Consider the following 14130-nt stretch of genomic DNA (forward strand, 5'->3'; position numbering starts at 1 on the left):
TAGGTTAGGTTAAACTGGAAGGTCAATGAGAACCAGACATAGACTGAATGAGTACAATGACTACATTGTGTAGTTGTTCCTTGTGAATTTTGTCCTTTGTTCTTGTATAAACGTTTTGGATTGTGTGATGTGGTTTGTGTGCATATCCAATCTTGGTATTTTTTATTATCTTCCTCAAAGTGTTGTCCGTTAGCTTTGGTATATATGTAAGTCCGATGTATATTTTCTTATTGTTTTCGTTTACTTGTGCATTATCAATTTTAAGTTTAGTTTTGTTTCTTGCTGTTGTTGTTAGTGCGTCGATTACATTATTAGGGTACCCATTATTTCTTAGTATGTTTTTTATTTGCACCTCGATGTCTTTCATGAACTCCTGATCACTCAAGGAGTAAACTTTATTTATAAAGTTAATAGCCGTATTCCTTTTTTGAGTCTATGGGTGGTTTGATTGAAAATGTATCATTCTTGATGATGCTACGGCTTTTTTGTACCAGTTGATTTTTATATTGTTATCTGGAGAATTGTGAATCTCCACATCTAAAAAAGCTAATTTCCTGGACTTTTCTGTTTCGAGGGTTAAAACCGCGAATGACGAGATAAGAAATATTAGGCAAAGGTTATACGAAATTTTAGAAGAAAATGAATTTACCTCAGTAGTGGATACCCAAAACAGATTTTTAAAGGATATGAAAAGGAAAACAGAAGAGAATCTTAATAGAAAACTGCAAAAATCGGTAAGAGACCATTTTGAGAAATTTGACCTAAAATACAACGAAGAGTGGTTTATGAATAAAACCAAAATAGAGATTCCAGTAGAGTGCCAGTGGTTACTCTCCCTAGGAAATAAATTCGCTCTCCCAATTTCTGGAAAAAGTTTTTCCCCCATACACCTCATAGCAGACATCGAACAAGGTATACAAACAATAGAAAATGACAAAGAAAAAGACATGGTTAGATGCAAGTTCGCAACGAGGGTTAATACGTATAAAAACAAGCTAAAAACAGCCCCAAAGAAAAATTCATTCTTAAAATATACGAAAAAACCAAACAATTCATAAAGCGGCACCAAGAATCTATCATAATTACAAATGCAGACAAAGGTAATAAGACAGTCATGATGTACAGATCTGACTACAAGGGAAAAATGAAAGACCTACTGAGCGACAAAACCACATACAAAACTATTAAAACTGACCCCACACAAACTCTTTTAAGAAAGAACAACAAAATTGTAAATGACCTCTACCAAGCCCGAAATATAAATCAGAAGGAAAAGCAATATTTGGCATGTCCAGTCGTTGGAGCACCAAGACTATACGGGTTACCAAAAGTGCATAAAGAGCACACTCCACTTCGACCGATATCCTCGTCGTTAAATGTACCATGCTCGAAGTTATCAAAATTCATAGGAAAGATCCTAAAAAATATTGTATCCGAAGAATACAACATACAAAATTCTCTGCAACTAAAAGACCACCTAAGGAATACAGTCATTGATAAAGATGAAATCCTTATATCACTAGACGTTGTATCTCTTTTTACCAACCTACCGATACACCTGGCAATTGCCACAATAATGAAGAAGTGGCCAATTCTCCAACCACAAACCAAAATACCCAAAACCCAGTTTCTTAAAATTTTAGAGTTCTGTTTGAGAGAAAATAATTACTTTTTATACGATGAAACGTACTACCAGCAAATGTATGGCATGCCGATGGGCAATCCCTTGTCACCGACTATAGCTGACATAGTTTTAGATAAAATTATAGACGACAGCCTCACGGAACTGAGATCCAAAGACATACATATCAAATACATAACCAAATATGTAGATGATATCTTCGCTATAGTTAAGATTAAAGACGTGGAAGAAATTCTAAAAACATTCAATGGACAACATACGAAAATTCAATTCACCCTCGAAACAGAAAAGTCCAGGAAATTAGCTTTTTTAGATGTGGAGATTCACAATTGTCCAGATAACAATATAAAAATCAACTGGTACAAAAAAGCCGTAGCATCATCAAGAATGATACATTTTCAATCAAATCACCCATGGACTCAAAAAAGGAATACGGCTATTAACTTTATAAATAAAGTTTACTCCTTGAGTGATCAGGAGTTCATGAAAGACAACGAGGTGCAAATAAAAAACATACTAAGAAATAATGGGTACCCTAATAATGTAATCGACGCACTAAAAACAACAGCAAGAAACAAAACTAAACTTAAAATTGATAATGCAAAAGTAAACGAAAACAATAAGAAAATATACATCGGACTTACATATATACAAAGATAACGGACACCAACACTTTGAGGAAGATAATAAAAAATACCAATATTGGATATGCACACAAACCACATCACACAATCCAAAACGTTTATACAAGAACAAAGGACAAAATTCACAAGGAACAACTACACAATGTAGTATATGAAATAAAGTGCAATGGGAAAGAAGGAGGAAAATGCAGTAAAGTGTACATTGGAACAACGAAAAGATCGTTAGGGACGAGAATATACGAGCATAAGCAAGATGCTAAAAACAAAAAAAGTTCCACGGCACTATCACAACACCTGACGGAAAGTAAACACACAGCCAATTTTGATGAAACAAAAGTATTAGACGTGGAGAACAGAATCAGAAGAAGGATGACATTAGAAGGGTTGCGCATACAGCAACAAATACATACAGCGATGAACTTCAAAGAAGACGTCGACAACATAAAGTGCGCTTATGCTACAACGATCACAGTCAATGCAAAAGATTGACGAATAAAGACGTGTTGTGCGGTTTAGTTTTTTTTACAAAATGTATCTGTTTGTTAATGTTATGTGTATATATGTTTATATGTGCTCAACAACTAGACGAATTTAATGTTGTCAATAATGTAAGTTTAGTGAAATGTAAAATCAGTTTTATATGTAACATATTAATTTGCCTGCATTTAATAACTTTGTTTTTCGTATTTTCTAAAAAATAAATTAGAAGCCTGATGAAGATGCGAATATGCATCGAAACGCGTTGATTGAAATAAAAAAGTAGATTTTATTGAGATAAACCGGCCGAAAAGCTCCAAATAAAACAACATGAAAATTTGGTTTGATTATACGTCCAGATTTAGACTCAAAGTTTTTACCGTGTGCCTGCCAAAATGGTTAATGCGTCAAGCGTAATACAAATTCTAAATCAGTTAAACAAATAGCTTTTGATATACCAAAGTAACAAATATAATTTTACTTAATTGCTCGTTTCTATATTTGTACAGTTGAATTGAGGTATTAAGTTCACGTTAAGAGACGTGTACAATATGACCGTATTTTTAACCCTTTCACGCATATGCGACACCGGTGTCCCAAAAATATTTCCTTGCATAGTTAGCGAGAAGTCTAGCAATATTTTACTAATTTTTTATTATAAATTACTTAATCTTATCTAAATGTATACATCCGAACCGATTTTCGTTTAAAGTGTTTTACTTACAAAGTGTGTATGTATATGACTTATTTGCCATTGTAAAAACGGAAGAAATTGAAAACGTACTCACTCAACTCAACAGCTACAGCAGAAGCATTCAATTTACAATGAGGAGGAGAAAGATAGTCAAGACCGTTATAATCTATATTTAAACAAAATTTGGCCAAAATATTTCAGATTTGGGGTCAAAGTTTTTACCGTGTGCCTGCCAAAATTTAAAACCACTTATTGATAAAAGTGGAAGTGCCGGCCGGACCGGTCTGTCCCTAAACACGATAACTTGAGTAAATTTTGAGGTATCTTAATGAAATTTGGTATGTAAGTTCCTGGGCATTCATCTCAGATAGCTATTTGAAATGAACGAAATCGGACTATAACCACGCCAACTTTTTCGATATCGAAAATTTCCAAAAACAGAAAAAGTGCGATAATTCATTACCAAAGACGGATAAAGCGATGAAACTTGGAAGATGAGTTTACCTTATGACGCAGAAGAGAAAATTGGTAAAATTTTGGACAATGGGCGTGGCACCGCCCACTTTTAAAAGAAGGTAATGTAAAAGTTTTGCAAGCTGTAATTTGGCAGTCGTTGAAGATATTACAGGGTGCGCAAAAATTCGATCGCGATTGCTCAAAAACATGATTTTCTCGTATTATCTCATTTTACGTTCCCGATTTCTCGCGATAAATACTTATAAGGACGAACGATTCCAAAACAAAATATGTATACCTTTTTCGTTTTTGAGAGATTAGATAAACAACTTTTCACACCAGCCTTTCTGCCGCGATCGATCGCTTTGTACGCTCGTTCGTTTTCGATGTGTATTGCCTGCGGTCTCTCAACTACGAAAAATATTTTAACGAACGTTCGTTGAACTTAGCATTTATCGTGAGAGATCGAGTTTTTGAGCAATCGCGATTGTTCTTCCTAGGGTGCGAATGCAAAAACTTGAGTTTAATCAGTCGAAAAAAAGTTATATATACGTGGTAGATTGTTTTTAATCTTATTAGTATTATATTAATAAAAAAAAAGATGGGGAAAACGTGGAATATTGACAAGGCAAAACTTGTGGCCTTTAATAAAGATACCAATTTGTCAAAATGCCTTTTATGCGAAAAAAAACTTAAAGGGCATATATTAGGAAACATTAAAAGACACTACGAGTCCATACATAAACATAGCTTTGGTGAAGTGGAACCATCCACAAGTGCAAGTAAGGACTCAAGTCGTGTAAAATTAAATAAAACCGAGTTTATAAAATGTTGTGTTGGACTGGTAACTGTAAAAAACATACCCTTTCGAATTTTCAACGACGAACTATATCTTAAGCAAATGATTGCACCCTATGAAAAAAAGTTTAACTTAAATTTGAATTCTAAAAATATCGTTGAACACGTGAACCTTATCGCAGATAACATAAAAAATATTTTGAAACAAAACTTTTCCAAGAAAATGTTGTTTAAAGATTGATATTGCTACAAGAATGGGAAAAAGTATATTGGGTATAAATATTCAATACACCAAAGATTTTAAAATTGTGATAAACACTATTGGTATGATACACTTGAAAAAGAGGCATACGGCATATTTCTTAAAAGAGGAAATATTAAAATGCCTACGGGAATATCAAATTGAACTGACAAACATGATAAAAGCCTCCCAACTACTCCAGCAGGAAATGTCAGACTTGCAAAATGATGAGTTGGAGGTTCCTTCAGAAAACGAGGATGACGACTGCGAATCAGTTACACGATCGCTTAAATTCACTGCTGGCCATAGTTAGATGTGATGCGCATACAATTCAACTTGCAGCTCATGATTTCTTCAAGCATATGCAAGGAAAATTAGAAGATTGCAGAAAAATTGTGAAACTCCTAAGGGCGAGCATTAGGCGTGGTCGTAACACTGCGGACATACGTATGCCACCTCTGGACAACATCACCCGCTGGAACTCAACCAAATGATGGAGTCCCTGTTGAGTTTAAAAGATCACATAAATAGGAACGAGATCGAGTTTCCTATTGATACTGAAATTGATTGGAGCTTTGTGGAAAGCTTTGCCGATGCATTCAAACCAATGGCGCAATGTACAAAGCAACTTCAAACTGAGCAATACATCATTGGTGATTTCTGCAGAGATTGGCTAATATGTGAAGTCAAATTAAAAAGAATGACTGGAAATGCTTTTGCTGCCAAACTGTTAAAATCTATGGAAAAGAGAAAAGAAATATTGATGAACAACATCGCACTCCTTGCTGGTATATACCTCGATCCAAGACTTAACTTCTTAGATTCACCGTATATGACTGATGAGCAGAAGAAAAGTGCAGTGGTATGTGTAAAAAATCTAACTATGTGCTTTTGTTTGAAAATTGTCATTTCCTCAGGTGCATATATTACGAACAAACGCAAGCCTTAATTCCTTGAATGGAGAATGCAATTCGCCTAACGAAAGAAATTCATCAGAAGATACTGCGCTAGGTTTGCTTAATGATCCCTACAGTATTTTAGAAGAGGAGTTCAACATCATGACCAGGTGCACATTGACAACTGAACGCAATGCTAGTATCCGCCAAAAGCTCGATAATTTAGCATACGGCGAAATGAAGCCTTTTGCGGCTAATATACTTGATTATTGGAAAAATCTGTCCACAAAAGAAAAGGATTTGTATAAGCTAGGGGTGGGACTATCCGAATAAAAATTATCCGAATAATAAACTCTTTTATTCGCCAGGTATTCGTAATCCGAATAATATTTATTCGGATTTTTTATTCGTTTATCCGGATAGTACTATCCGGAAAATTTTTATTCGGATAGTACTATCCGGATAGTGCGCACTATCCGGATACTTGGAATAGTAAAATAAAAGATATTGCGTTTATGTTACGCTCATCGCTTGTGCAGATGAGCATGCATATATATTTATACGTACATATATTTATGTGTGTATAGATGCATATATGCATATATTTTTGTTTGTTTGGGGCTGCTTTGTTAATATTCATTTATTTAGTTACATATATTTACGTAACCAAAGTTGTGATTGAGGCTTAAGCTAGAAATAGTTATCGGGGTCGTTTACAACTGTACTGATCATAGAACTTTGTTTATTAGTAAACAGGTGTGGAAATGGCAATATGGTAGGGATTTTTGTTTCCCATATACATACATATATACATATGTATGTATGTAAGTTGTATGGAAAATGTTTGTTTTGATATCGTTTGGTTTGTATAAACATCTAATTGGTCACCATTAAAAAAATAAGTTTACATGTAATTGTCAACATTTTTTGCGAAGTCTGATGGATCAAAAGTTATTTAAGGTCAATTTTAACTTAATGAAAACTTTTGAAAAAATTTCCTAAAATAAAGTTTGAAGCAATCAATTTTAAACGTAACAAAATTCTAGTGGAATTAGTGACTAGTTTCAAAAACGGCTGTCTGTCTGTTTTTGCCGCTCCTTAAAATTTTGATTGTCCTTGAACGCGTTAAACGCTGTAATATAAATACCCAAATGTGCATATAAGCATATTCTAACATATGTACATGTTGTATTCTTGCAGATTCCTTTGAAATTAGATTCATATACAAGTGCATGTGGGTATCTCTATGTGTATGTATATGTATTCAAGAAAATGCGCAAAGGGTGATATGAAATAAGAGTCCCACCTACTTTTACGGTTAGTGTGGGTATTATGTTTATTTTTTTTATTTAATTTTGTTGATGCTTGGACTAGCTGAGTATTTTTGCTTGCGAATGAAATTCTTTTCTTTTAAATCTTTTGGTTGTTGCAAAACTTTTATGTGGGCATACTCGTGTATTCTACCTGCTACTGACTGACCTAACTACTGCTACTGACTGATCACAGTCCTACAACCGGAAATACATACGTGTAGGTAATTCTAAAATAAATTTGCATATACATAGATGGAAATATTCAGGCAAACTTGTCCTTCGGTTTTTAGTTGTGGATTTTTAATCGATTATGTATATGTTCTTTGTCTTTCTTTAAATGCCGCGCTTGGAAATTTCGTTAACAATAAATATTAACCAGCATTGTCCTTTTATATCCTGCATCGCGTAACTTATTCATAAATAAAAAACGAAACAATGGAAAGTATAAAATGAGGATACCATCTTCTTTTTGTTGATGGTGTGGGTGCCTATACTCCGTATTGAACAGAAGACAAATCACTTATCACAAATAATCAGTAGTATTTTGAGGCTTTTTTCGAGTTATAAGACATTCAAAAAGCAAAAAACCTTAACCTTTGCCCTTCAAAGTGAACAATTTTTTTTAATTTCATGATAAAATTTTATTTATTTATTTCTTTTATATACATACTTACAATAAAAACAATCTTTGCTTAATTATTCATTTCAGTGTCACATAAAGTTGATTTTCTTATTTATATATATGTAGATGATGACTTAGTTCTAAAATCTGTGTAAATATTTAACTTTTCTTATTTTGGTGTAAAAATATTAAAGCTGATACAAGATATGGTTTAAGTTTACTTCTTTAAGGCTTAACAATATTACCAGCACTTGAGAAAACTCGCTCGGAACTTGCTGAAGTAGCTGGTATGGCAAGATATTTCTTTGCCAGCATAGAAAGTAAGCGATATTGCTTTTCATGATCCTTCCACCAAATTCTTGCCTCTAAATTGTGGTTTATCTGAGGCTCTGAAATACATCTTTCGTACTCATCCTGCATTTCATTTATGTTGTCGCCACAAAGAAGTATATCCATCACTGTTGGTGCATCCTGAGCGACCGAAGTTGACGGCGTGTTTATGCCGGATTTATATAGTTCTTTTGCCGTTGCACATATCTTCGCTCTGAACTCCTCTGAACTTTCAAAAAGTAAATTCTTATATCGCGGATCTAAGAATGATGCGATGTGACATGGTTCGACGGATCGTGTTTCCAACGTTGTATAAAGCCCAAACCGTTGAACCAAGTCATCGGAAATTTTGTTTTTGATATCCATTACAAAACTGGAATCATTGCAGTTCGGTCTGAGGTGTTTGTATACTAAACTATTTATAATTGGCTGAACTAAGGATATTGTTATAATAGCTTCAGAGCACAACACAGTTGTTGCTTTCTCTAAAGGCTGCAACAAATTACAGACGTCAATTAGCTTCAGCCATTCGCCCTCAAAAACTTCCATTTTTTGGGCCGTTCGACCATCAAAAAATTCTCTATCTGCGAGCACTGCTTCCAATGATGGTCTCAGGTTTATTAACCGCTCGACCATATAAAAACTGGAATTCCATCTTGGGGGGCAACTTTGTATTAGAGACAGTGCGGGTTTTCCAAGTTGCTCAAGGTGTTTCTCTAGTGCTGCAGTTCTTTTAGATGAATGGTTGAAGGCACTTACTAAATTTGATGCCTTTTTTAAGAGGTTGCTACAGTCTTCCATCTCCATGGCTTTTTTAATGCTTAACTGCAGCGTATGTGCTGCACAAGCCACGTTGCCTATTTCCTTGCTTTGCAAATTCCGAACCGCGTTTGTCACATTTTTTGCATTATCGTGCACTACAGCTGATATTCTTCCGGAAATTCCCCATTCCTCTATGGAGTCCAGAAGAAAGTTGTGCAAGTTTTCCGATGTGTGACTTGAACCCAATTCATCTGTTTTCAAATTCATTGAATGTAGGATCCAATCAGAATCAAAATAATGCGCTACAGACAAATATTTTTATAAAAAAAATGTATATATAATATAAATTTTTATTTTTCCAAAAGAGTTTTTCAATTAAAATATAAAAAATTTTATTTTAAGAAATTATTTTTTGGCATAACTCTTAGAACGCTCGAAAAAATGCCACGCATGAAAAAAATTATTTACATAAGACTGGCCGCAAGCCAACCATAAATAGATATATTGTAGACAACTAACCTGTTATTGTGACGTAGGAATCTAACGCCCTTGAAGTCCAACCATCTGTGGTTAGGGCTATATATGCATTAACCTTGCCAATGATATCTTTAGCTTTGGCTAATTCGTCAAAGTACAGAGCTTCAATTCGTTTCCGAATAGTTTTCCGACAAGGAACTTTGTAGCTTGGCTCCAAAGTACTCATTAAGGACCTAAATCCTTCATTTTCAACAAACGACGTCGGCAGCATATCCAATGTCAACATTTTCGTTAACGCCTGTGTTATCAGTTCCTGCCGGTCTTGACTGATATTGCAGGAATTGCTGATTGATGTACTAACTCGTGACTGCCGTTTCCGGTTTGGTGGCAAAATTTCTCTAAAATCATCAGTAGCATTGCTGCTTGAAGTTGCTTGCTGATAATCAACTCCAAAACTGAGTTTGTGCTTGAAGTTATAATGGTTCCATAAACCAGTAGTGGATCCCATGTGTTTTAGCACAGCATTACAATAATTGCAGGCGGCTTCACCAGTGTTTTCCACGATTGTAAAATGTTGCCAAACTTTGCTTCTGGGCATTGTAATTTTTTAAATGTCTTGATTTATGCTTGGATCAACAGAACGTTCTTGCTTGAGGTGTAAAACTCTTTTACTTTACGCATCTTTTTTTTAAGCGATCTGCTGTAACGTTCGTAGTTAGGTCACTCAGTAGCAGTTAAAGTTTTCTATTCTATTCCATGAAATACGTACATACTTATGTACATATAAACAATGCGATGCAGGATATAAAAGGACAATGCTGGTTAATATTTATTGTTAACGAAATTTCCAAGCGCGGCATTTAAAGAAAGACAAAGAACATATACATAATCGATTAAAAATCCACAACTAAAAACCGAAGGAAAAGTTTGCCTGAATATTTCCATCTATGTATATGCAAATTTATTTTAGAATTACCTACACGTATGTATTTCCGGTTGTAGGACTGTGATCAGTCAGTAGCAGTAGTTAGGTCAGTCAGTAGTAGGTAGAATACACGAGTATGCCCACATAAAAGTATTGCAACAACCAAAAGATTTAAAAGAAAAGAATTTCATTCGCAAGCAAAAATACTCAGCTAGTCCAAGCATCAACAAAATTAAATAAAAAAAATAAACATAATACCCACACTAACCGTAAAAGTAGGTGGGACTCTTATTTCATATCACCCTTTGCGCATTTTCTTGAATACATATACATACACATAGAGATACCCACATGCACTTGTATATGAATCTAATTTCAAAGGAATCTGCAAGAATACAACATGTACATATGTTAGAATATGCTTATATGCACATTTGGGTATTTATATTACAGCGTTTAACGCGTTCAAGGACAATCAAAATTTTAAGGAGCGGCAAAAACAGACAGACAGCCGTTTTTGAAACTAGTCACTAATTCCACTAGAATTTTGTTACGTTTAAAATTGATTGCTTCAAACTTTATTTTAGGAAATTTTTTCAAAAGTTTTCATTAAGTTAACATTGACCTTAAATAACTTTTGATCCATCAGACTTCGCAAAAAATGTTGACAATGACATGTAAACTTATTTTTTTAATGGTGACCAATTAGATGTTTATACAAACCAAACGATATCAAAACAAACATTTTCCATACAACTTACATACATACATATGTATATATGTATGTATATGGGAAACAAAAATCCCTACCATATTACCATTTCCACACCTGTTTACTAATAAGCAAAGTTCTATGATCAGTACAGTTGTAAACGACCCCGATAACTATTTCTAGCTTAAGCCTCAAGCACAACTTTGGTTACGTAAATATATGTAACTAAATAAATGAATATTAACAAAGCAACCCCAAACAAACAAAAATATATGCATATATGCATCTATACACACATAAATATATGCACGTATAAATATATATGCATGCTCATCTGCACAAGCGTACATAAACGCAATGTCTTTTATTTTACTATTCCAAGTATCCGGATAGTGCGCACTATCCGGATAGTACTATCCGGATAGTATTATCCGAATAAAAATTATCCGGATAGTACTATCCGGATAAACGAATAAAAAATCCGAATAAATATTATCCGGATTATTTGAAACGAATAAATTTATTCGTTTATTCGAATAACGTTTATTCGGATATAATTCGAAAATAATCCCACCACTAGTATAAGCTGGCTGAAGTCATTTTAGCTGTTCCGTCAAGTCAAGTTTCCGTTGAGAGCGGATTTAGTGCGTTATCTACAATTCTCACTAAGCAGCGCTCCAGATTAAGCAGTAACACAATAAATGATTTACTTATGATTAAGCTCAATAATATTTTACTGGAAAAAGTAAATTTCTAAAAGTTCTATTCAAGTTTTACTACATCGCATGAATCTCTTTTAAATATTTTATATTTTCTTTGAATTCATATTTTTATACTCTGTTGAGCAGAGCTCACAGAGTATATTAAGTTTGATTGGATAACGGTTGGTTGTACAGGTATAAAGAAATCGGTATAGATATAGACTTCCATATATCAAAATCATCAGGATCGAAAAAAAATTTGATTGAGCCATGTCCGTCCGTCCGTCCGTCCGTTAACACGATAACTTGAGTAAATTTTGAGGTATCTTGATGAAATTTGGTATGTAGGTTCCTGAGCACTCATCTCAGATCGCTATTTAAAATGAACGATATCGGACTATAACCAGGAACACTTTTTCGATATCGAAAATTTCGAAAAACCCAAAAAGTGCAATAATTCATTACCAAAGACAGATAAAGCGATGAAACTTGGTAGGTGTGTTGAACTTATGACGCAAAATAGAAAATTCATAAAATTTTGGACAATGGGCGTGGCACCGCCCACTTTTAAAAGAAGGTAATTTAAAACTTTTGCAAGCTGTAATTTGGCAGTCGTTGAAGATATCATGATGAAATTTGGCAGGAACGTTACTCCAAATATTATATGTACGCTCAATAAAAATTAGCAAAATCGGAGAAGGACCACGCCCACTTTAAAAAAAAATTTTTTTTAAAGTACAATTTTAACAAAAAATTTAATATCTTTACAGTATATAAGTAAATTATGTCAACATTCAACTCCAGTAATGATATGGTGCAACAAAATACAAAAATAAAAGAAAATTTCAAAATGGGCGTGGCTCCGCCCTTTTTCATTTAATTTGTCTAGAATACTTTTAATTCCATAAGTCGAACAAAAATTTACCAATCCTTTTGAAAATTTGTAGGGTCATAGATTTTATGACGTTAATTGTTTTCTGTGAAAATGGGCGAAATCGATTGAAGCCACGCCCAGTTTTTATACACAGTCGTCCGTCTGTCCTTCCGCATGGCCGTTAACACGATAACTTGAGCAAAAATCGACATATCTTTACTGAACTTAGTTCACGTACTTATCTGAACTCACTTTATCTTGGTATAAAAAATGAACGAAATCCGACAATGACCACGCCCACTTTTTCGATATCGAAAATTACGAAAAATGAAAAAAATACCATAATTCTATACCAAATACGAAAGAAGGGATGAAACATGGTAATTGGATTGGTTCATTGACGCGAAATATAACTTTAGAAAAAAATTTGTAAAATGGCTGTGATACCTACCATATTAAGTAGAAGAATATGAAAAAGCTCTGCAGCGCGAAATAAAAAACCCTTGAAATCTTGGCAGGTATTACATATATAAATAAATTAGCGGTATCCAACAGATGATGTTCTGGGTCACCCTGGTCCACATTTTGGTCGATATCTGGAAAACGCCTTCACATATACAACTACCACCACTCCCTTTTAAAACTCTCATTAATACCCTTAATTTGATACCAATAATTGTACAAACACATTCTAGAGTCACCCCTGGTCCACCTTTATGGCGATATCTCGAAAAGGCGACCACCTATAGAACGAAGGCCCACTCCCTTTTAAAAATACTCATTAACACCTTTCATTTGATACCCATATCGTACAAACATATTCTAGAGTCACCACTGGTCCACCTTTATGGCGATATCTCGAAAAGGCGACCACCTATAGAACGAAGGCCCACTCCCTTTTAAAAATACTCATTAACACCTTTCATTTGATACCCATATCGTACAAACATATTCTAGAGTCACCACTGGTCCACCTTTATGGCGATATCTCGAAAAGGCGTCCACCTATAGAACTAAGGCCCACTCCCTTTTAAAACCCTCATTAATACCTTTAATTTGATACCCATATCGTACAAACACATTCTAGAGTCACCCCTGGTCCACCTTTATGGCGATATTTCGAAACGGCGTCCACCTATAGAACTAAGGCCCACTCCCTTTTAAAATATTCATTAACACCTTTCGTTTGATACCCATATTGTACAAACGCATTCTAGAGTCACCCCTGGTCCACCTTTTAGGTAAATAAATTTATTTCAAAAAAACATATTAGAATCATACATATAAGTATGCTTGCATATTCGCATTGGTAGCATATCTGTATATTAGGGTGTGCCAAACAAATTTTATTTGCATTTGATATAGTGAAAAATAGTTCAGGACATCCGAATAGCTAAAAAAAATAAATACCTGACTCGATTTACTTCCGAGGAGATTTATATTGAGCTTCTCTTCCGATTTGCGTCGTGCTTCTTTTCAATTTTACCTACAAATTGGCGGGACTCCGAACGGGAACTGCACAGCAGATGAATTTTCGCTAATAAGGCTGTGTGTCAATCGATAACA

General features: G+C 34.4%; 1 protein-coding gene across 1 annotated transcript in view; it reads left to right on the forward strand.

The window, feature by feature from the left end:
* The first annotated feature begins 2344 nt into the window (after nt 1–2344).
* The window catches only part of LOC137236284 (putative nuclease HARBI1), a 44006-nt gene continuing 32220 nt past the window's right edge, over nt 2345–14130 (forward strand). The window contains exon 1 of the mRNA XM_067758833.1: nt 2345–2894. Coding sequence (XP_067614934.1) covers nt 2881–2894 — 14 coding nt within the window. The 5' untranslated portion in view covers nt 2345–2880. The remainder of the gene's footprint in view (nt 2895–14130) is intronic.

Source organism: Eurosta solidaginis, unplaced genomic scaffold (assembly GCF_040869045.1).
Source record: "Eurosta solidaginis isolate ZX-2024a unplaced genomic scaffold, ASM4086904v1 ctg00001675.1, whole genome shotgun sequence".
NCBI lineage: Eukaryota > Metazoa > Arthropoda > Insecta > Diptera > Tephritidae > Eurosta > Eurosta solidaginis.